The sequence below is a fragment of the Hirundo rustica genome, chromosome 15 (genome assembly GCF_015227805.2).
Source record: "Hirundo rustica isolate bHirRus1 chromosome 15, bHirRus1.pri.v3, whole genome shotgun sequence".
NCBI lineage: Eukaryota > Metazoa > Chordata > Aves > Passeriformes > Hirundinidae > Hirundo > Hirundo rustica.
In genome coordinates this window covers 1,989,996-2,004,067 of record NC_053464.1, presented here as the reverse complement: position 1 = coordinate 2,004,067, position 14,072 = coordinate 1,989,996, and the positions used below count along the sequence as shown (strand labels likewise).

Below are 14,072 nucleotides of genomic sequence, written 5' to 3'. Positions count from 1 at the left end.
GTTTCATCTGACTTTGAGCAACCCCTAAAGAGCCAAGGCATAGTCTGTCCTACTGGCACCTTCTCCCTGGATCTAAACTGAGATTCACAATAATAATTTATGTCTTGGGGTTGCAGAAGTCACTTCTTATCCTTTTTGGTTTAAATCAGATCTATAAATTGGAAAATAGAATGTTTCCTTCCCACAGACATGTGCACAAAAAAAATCCATGAAAAAGAAACCCCCTCAGCCCAACTGAAAGGGGATTGACAGGATGGGGATTGATGGGGTTTGGGCTGTTAGTGAAAGGCTCCTTGGGGAAGCAGCAGCCCTGGAATGGCATCATCCCTTTGCACTGATTTGTGAGCTGAGATTGGGTTGATCTCACTGTCACTGATAAAGGCACACACAGTGCTGTGACAGGAACATTCTGGGCAGCCTTGGCAGGGCCTCTGTGCTCACCGCTTGCTGCACCAGGGAAATAATGTGAATTCCTGCTTCCACATAGTGAAACTGGTGGAAGTCAGAGCTTGCAAGTCCTCATTGAGAGAATAAATCCTATGGCTTATCAAAAGCAATGTGTTATTCCTATTTAATTTGGTCTTTATTGATTTTTCTACTGGCTAAACCACAGCTAATCTAGTAATCAAAGCAGAGTGCTCCCTGGGTTGTTGTGGGGTTCTACTCAAAAGCAACAGAGCAAGAAAAAGGGGTTTTTTTTCAGTCCATCTAAAAATGGAATTGTGTTCCAATGGATTTCCAGGTGCCTCCTGTGAAGAGGAAGGATGGTCCCAGAGCTCCATTCGAGGTGCTGGGGCTGCAGCAGGCCTGGAGAGAGGAAGGCTTGGCCCTCTACGCCTGCCTGGTGGCACCAGAGGAGCCCTCAGCCCAGAGCTGCCCCGGGATCCAGGAGTCAGGGGTGAGTAGCAGCACTTACACCTGGTAGTTGTGCAGACAGGACGGGCACCGCTGCTCTGTGCTGGGCACCAGGCCTGGCTGTGCCAACTCAAGCTCCAGTTCCAGCAGGACAGAGCAGTGGGAGCGCTGCCCAAGGTGGGATGGGGGAACAGCCCAGCACTGTGGGACTGAAGGATTGCTTACACTAATTGCCAAGCCAAGCTGCCCTCAGTTCTGCTGCATTTGGGTTATGTGCAGACCAGAAACAAGCTCTCTGTGGTTTCTTGTTTTCTGTCAGTTGCTCATTAGCTGTAACCCCACGCTGCAGAAATTTAGCTGGATTTGGAGGAGACACGTCTTTTGGCACCTATTATGGTTTTTCCTCCTTTATTTCAACCATGTGAAGAGTGTGGCACAGGAGGAGGGGTTATTTTTATTTGACTGCCAGGAGCTGAGGCCTGGAAGCAGGACCTGAGCCTGTTCCCTCAGTTTTGATGGGCCCCAGAGCCTGAGCTGTGCAATGAAACTGGAAGGTCTTGCACAAAGGGTGGAAATCTAGCACGTGCAGGTGGCACATGTGATGTGAGACATGATATGAACTCCTGTCCTGAACACAGCGGAGCTGTGAAATTGCAGCTCTGGGCTCTGCTCTGTCGGTTCTGTCTTTCACAGAGCTCTTTTGATACATTGCTTTTTTGGAGACAGCTTTTTAGGTACTATTGCCACTCTTGCTGACGTAAATACCTCTTTTACCTGAGCAGTGTGGGTGACTCTTGCCAGGTGGGTTTGGGGAACAACAATCCCTGTGTCCCCCAGATCTTCTGAGAGCCACTTGCTTGAACAGCTGTCCTGTGGCCCAGGAACCTTTGAGGTGCTGCTCTGTGCTCTGCTGAGGCTGCTGAGTTCCTCTCAGGTGGCTCAAAAAAGCTTCTGTGGCTTCAGTGAGCTGGTAGTGTATTTTCTACTCTGTTTCTGCCTGCCTCATCCCCAGGTGTTTGTATTACACCTGCTGGCCACACCATGGGGAGCCTAAATGGAGCAGGATGTGTGAACATGTTTTTAAAACACACTTCAGCATTCCCTCCTCAGCTGCAGCAAATGTTCTTCACTTGCAGCTGCTGCCTGGGAGCAGCAAGGATTGAATTTCCCATGTTGTGTCACAAAACCTGGAGTTTGACAGCTGTGGCTCCAGTGCTCCTGAAAATAAATGATGGATGCTGGCACCAAATGTCGTGATTAAAACACTACCAAAAAAACCCAGCCCAAACCCATGAGCAGCTTTTCCATTAGTGATTGAGCAGCCCTGGGCAGAGGCTGATGAGACCAGGCTCTGCTGGACTGGACAAACACTTGGTGTTGGTTCCTGCCCAAGACAGCTGAATTCAAGGTGTTTCCTCTGTGGAGCCAAGGGAATGGAGGGACAGAGCCTGACCTGCTCTCTGCTGATTCCAGCTGAGGGCTTGGCCAAAGCACCAAAATTATTGAGCACTGATTATGCTCAAAATATGTTACAGGGTTACAGAACTGGATGAACTTTTGGAGCTGTGGGCTCAGGCTGCCCTGAGTGTTTGCTTGAAGCTGGGAAGGGTTAAATCACAACCTGGTGGAACAAACGGTGCAGTTTTCCAGTCCTGCTCATGGAATCACAGAAGGGTTTGGATTGGAAGGGATCGTTCAAGGCCATCCAATCCAAATCCCTGCAAGAAGCTGGGACACCTTCCATAGTCCCAGGCTGCTCCAAGCCTCATCCAGCCTGGCCTCAGACACTTCCAGGGATCCAGGGGCAGCCACAGCTGTTCTGGGCACCCTGTGCCAGCCCCTGCCCACCCTCATCATGAAAAACTTCTGAGCTCAGCTCCCTTGCACAGCAGTGACGTTTCAGGGGTTGGGGCAGTTCTTCCAAGCAGGACTTAGGTTTCCTCTCCCTCATTAGAGGCTCTTTGTGGCAGCACTGGCTTGTGTCAATCTTTCTTTCCTGAGGCATTTGTAGAACTGCTGCTTTCCCCAGCAGAGATCAGAGCTGGGAGGAACAACAAAAGTTGGGATGTCAGCCCCAGCAGAGACAAGGAAAATGACAGCAAGTCTCTCCCTGTTCCTGCCCTGGAGCAGCTTCAGCTACTGTGGAAAGAAACGTGGACGTTATTCTTCACACTGCAGCCCTCAGTCTCTCACTGTCCTGTCAATGTGCAAGTTTTCAGTGACTGAGTTGGAAAACAAAATCCTGTTGTGACCCTTACTCGTTCTGGTTCCAGTCCTGTGGGCACAAAGATACACTTTTCAGGGCTTGCCTTTAAGATATGATTGGGTTTCCACGTGCTTTTGTTCCATCTGTTTGCTATAAGAATTTAGGGAGACCTTTAGTTCCTTCTTTTGGATTATGCAAAAAGACCAAGTATGTGTAAATGTTAACCATGATGACAAATGATATTTTAATATTAATGTGTAGAGCCCAGAGTCCATTTTCAGCCCCAAAAGGAGCCTCTGAACCATCAGTTTCTTATTTACTGGCCACTTCACTGTTATCTGTGTATCTTTTATTATTTATCACATTCTTGTTCTCTGTCCCAAGGTGTAATAGTTATAACTAGAATAATAATAGTGTCTTCTCCAGACAAAAGCTCCTGTTCTTAGCACATCAAGAAGTCTTTTGGCTCATTCACCTGGGATGGCATCTACTCCTATACCCAGTGGTTCTGCTATGTTTCCTTTCATTTTTATCAGTTTTTTGGGGAGTAGTTTAGCATGGTTTTATTTCTGTCCTCCTCCAAACAGCAGCTACAAGTGAGGCAGATTTCAACATCCCTGCCTGGTTTTGGTTTCTCGTTGTCAGAACAAATGCCAAAACACTCCTGTAATCCCTGTGTGCTGGTAAACAGGCTGCAATTCCAGGCATGTCTGATGGGAATTAGATTTGTACAGCCTCTGCTCTTATGAATCTCCCCAGCATTCCCAGTTCTCCCACTGGCCCTGTGTGGAGCTCTGGGCTCCTCTCTGTGTATCTCCATCATTTCATTCTCTGGTGGCTCAGAGGAGATCCCAATCTCTGTCCTTTGATTTGGGGTTTTCCCAGTCTCTGTCCTTTGATTTGGGGTTTTGCTCCTTGAGCTTCACTTTTTTTAGGTGCGATAATCACAGAATGATGGAATATCCTGAGTGGGGAGGGACCCACAGGGATCATCCAGCACAGCCCCTGGCCCTGCACAGACACCCAGTGATCCCACCCTGTGGGAATGCCCTGAGCATTGTCCAAGCTCTCCTGGAGCTCTGGCAGCCTCGGGGCTGTGCCCATTCCCTGGGGAGCCTGGGCAGTGCCAGCACCCTCTGGGGAAGAAGCTTTCCCTGATCTCCAGCTGAGCCTGCCCTGGCCCAGCTCCAGCCTTTCCCTGTCCCAGAGATGGGAGCTGCCCCTCGGGAGGAGCTGCAGCCCCCGCTGAGCCCTGCCCTCAGTCTCCTTCTCCAGCTGAATGATCCAAGTGCCCTCAGCTGCCCCTCAGACCCTTCCCCATGCCCATGTCCCTCCTTTGGACACTCTCCAACAGCTTCAGACCCTTCCGACATCGTGGCACCCACAACTGCCCCAGAGCCAAGGTGAGGCCACACCAGGGCAGAGCAGGATCTTCACCTCCTTCAAGTAACTGGTGCAGAGATGTTCTGCACAATTGTTGAGTCTTTTAATTTTTAATTAGGTCTCCTTTGGGTCACTGGTTTTGTTCTCTGAAAGTCCTGCTAATTAAGAATCAACCTAAAGTACAGTGAGGTTTAGAGGAGAGGTTAAATGATGGAGACCTGTAGTTTAGCAGTCCAGTATTCAATATTCATGTTTCAGTATTCATATTAGCCTCAATCTTAAAAAAATCACAGAATGGTTTGGCTTGGAAGGGACCTTAAAGGTGATCTCATTTCAACCCTCTGCCATGGGCAGGGACAGCTTCCACTGGCCCAGGGTGCTCAGTGCTCTGCAGCCTGGCATTGAACACTTCCAGGGATGGGGCACTAACGAGTGTTTTCCTTTATGTTCCTAAGAAACCCTTTGGAAGTTGATGTTTCATTGTATTGGGCTGGTTTCTGGTCCCGTTTATGGGCTTTTCTCTCCCTCTGTGTGTGGTGGGATCTGCTTTGGACAGGCTTGGTGAGCTGATGGATGGCATGAGCACGGGATGAAGGGTTTGGGAGGTGCAGGGTGTCACACCAGGGGTTGGTTTGGAGAATCTGAGGGCAGCTGTGTGGAATTGGAGTCTGGGATGGCCGTGGACAGAGGAGGAGCTGCTGCAGGTGCAAGGTATGGAGTTCTGAAACCATCACCAAGGCTTCTTAACCACTGGCTCTTTGCAGGCTGCAGAACATCTTCAGGGAACATCCAGGTTTTACCAGAGCGTTTCTGCATTTCTGACCTCTACGTGGCTTCCAGATGTTATTTGGTGGAGAGATGAACTGGCCAGTCGCTTCCAAAACCACCTGTGTCCACTTCTTCCTGGAATTCCCTCTGTCCTGCTCAGTAACATCACTGCTGTTAATCCTGACCCTCAGGTACTGTACAGAAGTTCTGGGACTTCTGGTAATTTTTTGATCAGGTCCAGTAAAAGTTGTTTTTTCCATGGTTAACAGGTATTCTCATTTGCTTTAGCAAAGGATTTAAACAGAGTTTGAAAACAAATGTTTCTAATATTAGAATATTCTGTGATTCAGTTCTGTCATTTTAATATCTGTGGATTTCCAGGGAAGTGTGTGAGCTACAAGGACACAGCACCTCTCCAAATCAAGTGCTTCCAATCTCTTGCCTGCCTGGAAATGTCTGCAGGAGCACTCACTGCTGTCTATCAGCAGAATAATAATTAACCTTTCACTTCTGTCAGATTAGCAAGTGCTCCATAACAAATATTCCACCAATTGAAGTGTTACAAGAATTCCTTATAGTAATTGGGGGAATTTATTCCTTGAGGGCATCCAATGATGCTTTTAGGCCTTTACCAGCCTTTCCTGCCTTGGTGTAAATATTGAGAGTGGGTTTTCAAAGCAGCACTTAATATGACCTGATTTCTATACCTTTTGAAGGAATGTTTTGTTTATTTATTTCTTTCCCACAACAGCACCAGCCTTTGGACAATGGTGGTCTTTTCCCAATATTTTTAGATTAATAAAACCCTTGGGACGCAATTCCAGGGAATGGCAAAGCCTGCAATTCTTGTTCACAATGAAGTTTTAATTTTGAAAATTATGTGGCATGAGAACTTTTCAGCCATTTCAACCAGACTTGGGGATTACTATGACTCTGTGAGAATCAATGCCATGAAAGCTTAGGGGTTTAGCAGTGCACTTAGCAATTTGCCTAAAGGTTTATCCCACTTGTGTGCAGGAAAAGGAGGCTTAGCGTTGTTGATTTGCAGTCACAGTGGCTTTCAAGCCAGAAGCAAGAGCCATAAAGAGTCTGACGTACTCGTAAAAGATAAATCTGCTGTATGCTTTTAAGGCATAAAATAAGGCATCATTTAAAACAGCCAGGGCTTTTATGCAAATCCCTTATTAGGGGAATTATAAATCATTAGGAATTGAACAGCAAGATAGCAGGCGCTTTCTGGGGGTGGATCTTTGCCTTGATGCCATGGAAAAAATGATGTCAATTTTAAAACCACATTCTCTTCCCAAGTTCAAGTGCTCTGTGCCTCCCAGGCCTGAGTGAGGCTGAGACCAATGTGTGTCGTGGCTTTTTCAGAGTTATGGAATCACAGCATGGTTTGGATTGGGAGGGACCCTAGAACTCATCTCATTCCACCCCTGCCATGGTCAGGAACACCTTCCACTATCCAGGCTGCTCCAAGCCCTGCCCAGCCTGGCCTTGGGCACTGCCAGGCTGGAACAGCCACATTTTCACAGCTGGTTAGGCAGCAAGGCTGATTTCCAAAGCAGGGCTCAATGAGCCACGCTCTCAGCAGGCAGCAGCTCACCCTGATGTCTGCCCTGGAGCTTTGCAAAGTGCTACCAACTGAGAATGTTCCCAAGTGTCATTAAAATGCAGCCAAAAAATGCTGCATAGGAAACTCGGGATCAAATTCTTTTAACTTCTTTGGTCTGAAGGTTTGGTACAAGGCCAGTGATCCATGCTGTGCTTTTTGAACATTTGTCTTTGTTTGGAGGCAGTGTGTACAAAACTAAGCAGCCCAAAGAACCTGTGCCCACGTGTTGGAGGAGCATGCAGTGAATCCCTGCTTTTGCTCCAGGTAGATCAGAGTCAGAGAGAGAAATCCTGGCCGGATGGTGGAAAAAAATGGGTAGAAATGGAGGGAGAGGGAAGCTGTTGTGTACTGAGCAGCTCTGTGTGTGATCTGGGAGCAATTGCCAGCAGTAATTGTAATAACCTTTATGCTTTTTGTTTGTTAGTGCATGAGCCAATGTCTTGTTTTCAGTCAATTTGTCTGCTGGGTTTTCTGCCTGTTCTGGACCCCAAACAGATTGCTTTGCCTGTGCAGGTTTTTGGAGGCATTTTTATGAGTGCTGTGCAATGAGCCTATTAACCTGCAGCAATTCACTCCTGATAGGAGCAGCAGCTCACAATGCAGTCATTAAAGCCCTGCTTGGGTTGGGAGTGACAACATCCCTCTGGAAGCTGTTAGCTGCAAGGTCCCCTGTCAGCAGAAAGAGGATTCCTTCATTTTAGCATAAAATAAAAGTGCTTTCTGCTGCTAAGCCTCAGGATGCAAACATTCACTTTAGGGATACGGATGACAGACACAGAGCTGTCACCGAGACGCACAAAGCAGCCACACGCAGACAAGCGTTTTTGCAGGGCAGAGGTTCTTTTCCGATCCAGCTCAAAGCTGAGACAGGGCGGAGAGAGAGCCTCTTTGTTTTATTTCTTACTTTTTATACATTTGTGGGTCTAGCAGAAGATTGATTGGCTTCTGGGGTTTTTCACCCCTCAGCCAAGTGGCTAAACCAACTGTCAGTTACAATTGTTTTCAGGTTAGAAATATGCAAACAAAGGACAGAGAATGAAAAACAAAGGATTTGTTTATGTTACATCTGTGGGAAAAGGTAGAAAACTGCTCTTAATATTGTACAATAACTAAAAAGATCTGACTCCATTTATGAAGATCAAAAAGGCTATAAAAAACTCAGTAAAACCAGGGTAACACAGAGCCACTGTTGATGCTGTTTTTCTTGGCCTGGAATTCTTTTCCTCTCCCTCAGTTCTTCTGGACATTGGGACATTTGCCCAAAAGATGCAGCCCTTGATGATCAGCTTCCAGAGCATGTCCTTGAGCTCCCAGCCTGTGCAGGTGCCTGCCAGGACAGAGGAGTCAGAGCACAGCAGCGTTTTCAGGGAGGTTTTAAGGAAGAAGGGGAATCTCCAACCCTCCTCCTCTGTCCACCGACACCCCTAAGTCAAGGTGAAGGAGATTTTTTTACTTTAAATTCCAGGAAATTAATTTTTTTTTTGCTCCTTCTGGTAATCGGTTCCCCTTGTGCTGCTCCTTTAGCAGCTTCCCTGCTCTGACACAAAGTTTGTGTGGGTTTTTTAAACAGGAGTGATTAAGGCCAGGTCTACACAAAGTTTCCTCCTTACTCTTTGCTTAAGCAAAGTTCCATTTTTTGGTGGTTTTTGGTGGGTTTTTTTCTGGTTAATAATAGATAAGAATCCCAGAACTGGGTCCAGGGAGCTGATTTTGCCCCTGTATTGTAACCCAGGCCTGCTGAAAGTGCCCAGCAGCACAGACTGACCTAACAGCAAGGCTGATGTGTGGCAGAGGGGCTGGCAGAAAGTAGAGTAGTTCTTTCATGTGGAATTTCAGCTTTTTGGGCTTTCCCTGCTGGAGCTGATGTTAACTGTGTTGCCATAGAAGCTGTCACACACACAGGCTTTGAAAGTTGCATACCTTATTTCAAATTCTGAAATAACCATGTTGGATACATGAAGAGCTGGACACTGCTGCTGAAATTGGAAATGCCTGTGGACAAGCAGCCCTGGATGCAGCACTTGTTGCTCTGTGCACTTGAGGCACGGATTTAGAGCTGAGATTCCCAAGATCTCTGTGCTCTGAAGAGGGAGTGGGAGGCACTTCCAGAGGATCTTTCAGGTCTGTGAGTCTGAGTTTCAGCATGAGCTCAGTGAGAACGCTCTGAGCTCTCTGAGTTGAAACTCTGAGTGCTGTGACATTAATTCATTGACAAGCACCGTGGCCTTGGCCCTGCTGAGTTGCCTTCAGCATCTTCCACTGTCTTTTGCTGTAACTTCTTTTAATTTCAGTGCTGAGGGAGGTGTGCTCAGGGAACTGTTACTGATTCCCACATCAGCCTTTCACCCAGGCCCGTGGCTGTGAGGGCATCGCCTTTCACACATCCCAAACTGCAGGAACTGGGCTTTGCTGGGCTTCAGTGGCTGTGCTGCTGGCAGCTGTGGTTTGGGTTGGGGTTATTGCCCCATCTGTTCTTTCACATTTCATTCTGTGGGAGCAGCACCCAGGCTGGGCCATGTTTTGGGATGGAGATGCCACCAGAGCTGCCTGGAGAGCAGCACAACTTGCTCAGCTCCCAGACCTGATCCCCACATCGCTGTGAGCTCCCAGATTTAGTTCACAACCTAGGGATGTGCTTTCCTCCTCCAAAGCTTGAAGGATTTGATTGTTGTGCAGCTGAACAGGGCATTAGGGAGGGATGAAACACCCAGGACAGCTCCTCCACACGGGCTCACCCAAAGCAGACCTGGCAGGATGAGTCCTGCAGCATGGGCAGTGCCAGCCATGGAGTCCAGCACTCAGCTCTGGGACATTCAGGCTGAAGCTGTAAAGCAGGAGGTTCGAAAGGACAGCCTCATCCTGCCCTTTGCTTTCAAATCTTGCCTGTGCCTTGTCTTTATCTGAGTTGGTGGAAAGGGTCAGGTCTTGCCTGGCTGGCACCCTGAGTCTGCTGTGCAGCCCGCTCAAGTTGTACCAACAGCTTGGGTGAGAGCACGTCTGGCTGGTGATTCCACAATGGTAAGGCTCGTCTGGGAGAGAAATGTTTGTCCTGGGACTTCATCTATTTACATTTACAGAAAATAATCCACAGCTGCAGCCCAGGATAGCTGCATGGCTGTATCTTCAGGAGGCAGAAGGTGACATCCTGGCCCTGGCTGAGTCCTGCTGGAGTCTGGCATTTATTTTCCTGGAGCCAGGAGTTCAGGCAGCTACTGGCATTTGTAAATAACCCCCCCTAACCTTTAGAAGGGGGAAGGACTACGCTGATGTCTACTAGAGCTGGCACAAAGTTAAAGGCGCAGCTTGGAGAGGAATAAAACATTACAGGTTTTCTTTCATCCTAAAATTTGACAGTTCACATTTAGATTGTGTCCATCACTCCTTATTCCTGAAAAGAGCAGCTTTAAAGAACTCTGGAGCTGCTGTGCTTTGCCATTAGTGCTGCTGGGCACAAAGGCTGGGAGCCGCTATCCCATTCTGTCTTCTGTGGTTTAAGATATCCCTTTCCCAATCCAGAAGGGGAACAAGGGGGAGTGAGATCCATTTCAAACTGCCTGAAATACTCTCACCAGAACTGCTTGCCTTCCTTGATGAGCCCTCTCTATCCCAGACTTTTTGCTGCCTGGGCTCTTCCTGTGGTGCCGCCACTTTTCCTGTGCTAAATTCTGTAGCCATCTGAAGAGAGCATGCACAGTGGGGAGGGAAGATGTGCAGGGAGCACACTCAACATCGTGTTAATCTGGATCCTACCAGGAAAACTGTGCTCCTGCACGCGGCAGCAGGGAGAGGAGAGAGCTTGAGAGTGATGCTGCCTCATTCAGGGGCAGGATTTGGTGAATCACATCACACATGAGCCTTGCTGAGTGAGAGAGAGAGAGAAGTGCTTTCCCCTGGTGTGCTCAGCAGGGCTGGCAGGGAGAGGTTACCTCAGCACAGAGCTCCCACCTGCCTCTGCAGGTACTGGAAGTGCAGCATCCTCCTCTGTGGGCTTTGGTGTTGTCTCACAGAGATAATGGCTGAGCAGATCTTTGCCTTGTGTGTGAGGAGCTGAGATTGTGGAGTACATGGGGATGCTTCCTGCAGTTCCTGTTTTCCTGCTGGGGCTGGGAACAGCCTGGAAGATTCCTTGCAACTTAAAAGACTCCCTCAGATCAGCTGACAGCAAAAGATCTCCCTTTGTTGTCAGAGATGGGAACAGAAAACACTGTAAGCGCAAAGAGGGGATCACGGGCTTGGTCATATTTCTGTGTGACAGTCAAATATTCATGGCTTTGCTGCAGCTCCAGTCTCGGCTGAAATGTGCTTATTCTTCTTTCTCCTGAGGATTTTATGGCACGTTTTTTTGTTCTCCTGTGAGTTTCCTTCCTGGAACTGTTTGCCTTCATCTGGGTAATATTTTCTGAAACAAAGCAGGAGCTTGGGGTTTCTTTTAAATGCTTTTGGAAAAACTGGTGTGTGTTCAGTCCTAGCTGTGGCACAAAGTGGTCTTTTCCAGTGTCTTAAGGTGGCAGAAGCTGGAATTTGTCACCCAAACCAACGAAGGATAAATTGGCAAAAAGGAATAACTAAACCCAGGAGTTTCTGGATGTGCCCTCCCTCCCTGCTCACCCTGATCACGGCAGCGTGGATGAGAGGATGTCAGTGCTGTAAGAAGCCCTGCAGGCACACATGGGGATGGTTATGGTTCCATGAGTCTGGGGCTTGAAAGCTGTCACAAGTCAGAGCATCCCTGGGGCTGTGCAGCTGCTGTTGGCTGAGTGCAGGGAGCCTTCCACCCTGGGATAAGGCTTTTCCCAGGAGATGGGAGGTTGGTACAGGGCTCAGAGCCTCTCTGGAGTGGTGTTTCCAGGTGAGGATCAAAGGCTGGGCTGCCTCTTCACCATCCTGTAGGGTTTGGGGAGTTCCCTCTCCTCCCACCAGGGCACAGGTCAGTACTCAGAGCTGATGCTTCCACAGGCTTGGGAAAAGATTTACAGCAGCTGTGATGTTGGAGGAGTGAGAGGAACCAGCCCTGAAGGGAAACAGATACAATTCTCACACCTATCCTCTTGGAGAACGTTAAAAGTAGCACTAAAGTATGATAAACAGAAATAGTGGCTGAGTTATTTGAGCAGGAGAAGGCTCCTGCAGCTGCCTGCAGAGGGTCCCTCTCTCTTTTAGTGTCCAAAAGGGCTCAGCTCAGTACTAGAACAACTGACTCCATGCAATTCTCTCCTACATCATGGGGAAAGTGACCTTCTCCCTGTTTGTTCCTGTTGATGGCATAGGAAGGCTGTGTCAGGAGCTCTCCCGTTTTAGCCAGGCTGGACAAAGCAGGGTGCTCATCCTGCAGCCATCTATTTCCTAATTCATGAGGAGAAATAAGACATTTCAAGCTCCATTTTCTGTTGGTTTGTGAACTCCCATTCAGGTTGGCTGTTAGAAAAGAGATGTGACGGATGACAGGAGCAAATCCCACAGGCCTTGCTTCCCTGCTGTGGCCTTGGAGCAGCGTCCTGGGATCACCAGGATCCAAAGCTTACACCAGGGTGCTCCCCTTGGATTTCCCACCCTGTGTCCTGGAGCTGGATGATTATCCTGGAGGTTTCTATGGAAATAGAGGCTGGTGTTGGTTTGACCACCTTTGTCCCTTCTTATCCTTCTTGAACATTCACAGACATGAGGTTTGTTCAAGGAACAGCTGGAAGAAATAGGAAACTGGGATTTTGCTGCATTCCCACTTTGCAGGGCTCATCTGGGCTCATTGCACTGTGCCACTGCTGCAGATAGGAGCTGGCACCGTGCACCATTCCCTGAAAAGGGAGAAGATCCCTTTCCTTAAATCCACTTTTCCTCTGATGATATTTTCCACAGCAACCAAATGTAATATCAGCAGTGGGGGCTGGGAAATGATGGATTGCAGGACAGAATGGACGCATTCACTGGGAGATGCCAAAGCCCTTGGTTTGGTGCAGTTGATTTTTGACTGAAGTGGGGTGAAAAGTGAAATCCCCAGTTCTGCTTTCAGACAAATACCTCATGAAGCACAGGAAATAGAGGAAGGAGACAACACAAAAGATTACTGAAGTGGAAAGGCAGTTGTCAGAGGGGTTTTAATATTCAAATGAATTTCATTTTCTGGTTGTTACTTTGAAACATTTGTGGAATGCTCTGAAGTGCCTATCATTTACCAAGCAGCACACCCGAAATCTCTCAGGTGATTACACAATTAAGCAGCATTATATGGAGCTCATAATGCAAAGTGGATGCTTCTCCATGCAGGGCTAGCCCCTTTTCTCTCCATCATAAAAGTCCTGATGAGACCATGTTGAAAATTAATTTCTTTTTCTGTTTTTGAAAAGGTCAGTCCACATGAGCAGAGGACAAATTAACACCTGCTGTAAATCGAAGTAGAGCCTTTAAAAGTCGTGAAGCCTCTTTGAGCTGCACCTGAGCCTGTGTTTTAAAAGTGACTATTCTTTTTTTTTTTCTTCATCCTTGGAATGATTCCTCCCCACTGTGAACTCTGCCTAAATGCATCTGTATTTCTGGAATGTTCGAAGCAGGAGCTGACAAACGTGACTTTCGGGAGTCGCCTTTGTCTCTGGACTGTGGCTTTGCTTGCAGAGCGTGCAGTCACGGCACATCCTCCTGAGTGACACATCCTTACACTTGTACAAGTTGCTTGCTTGGCTGCCCAGAAAATGGATGAGAAACAAAATAAGGTGCTGAGCCTGGGAAATGCTGCGCTTGTGTCGAGCTGTGACCTAAATGCCAGTTTTCTGCCGGTCCATGAGGATGTGGCACGATGAGCCCAACAGATATGTGTCACTTGTGGTGACATGAGTGCAGGAGAAATGTGCTATTTTGGCTACAGGCATGTAGAAGTTCATGCAATCCCTTCCCGACCCTTCCATTTGATTGGTTAATTAGACCATTGCTTTCACAAAGCCCTTTTCTGCTGAGTGCTCAGCACAGTCGTGGAGAATTGAGGTCTCAGCTGATGGATGCAGCTCCTGGTGATGTCCGTGGGTGCTCTGCGTCTTGGGGAGTCACTGGGTTGCACCCTGGGAATGCTCAGGCTCTTGGGAAGCAGTTGCAGATTCATATTGTTGGGATGTCACTTAAATGAAGCTACTGGAATAGTTGCAAGAAAGCAAATTATATCAATTAACAACACTGGGCTGAGTTTAATCCACCAGCTGCATCTTGTATGCTCGGTGCCCATAAGATCCTGATTTTCCTGCTTTATTTTAAGGGACCAAG

The 14,072-nt window shown here is 47.9% G+C and overlaps 1 protein-coding gene across 1 annotated transcript in view; it reads left to right on the top strand.

Moving 5' to 3' along the window:
* The window catches only part of DNAAF8 (dynein axonemal assembly factor 8), an 89,210-nt gene that overhangs the window by 29,152 nt on the left and 45,986 nt on the right, over positions 1-14,072 (top strand). The window contains exons 12-13 of the mRNA XM_058422629.1: positions 743-898; positions 5,209-5,403. Of these exons, the coding sequence (XP_058278612.1) occupies positions 743-898; positions 5,209-5,403 (351 nt within the window). The remainder of the gene's footprint in view (positions 1-742; positions 899-5,208; positions 5,404-14,072) is intronic.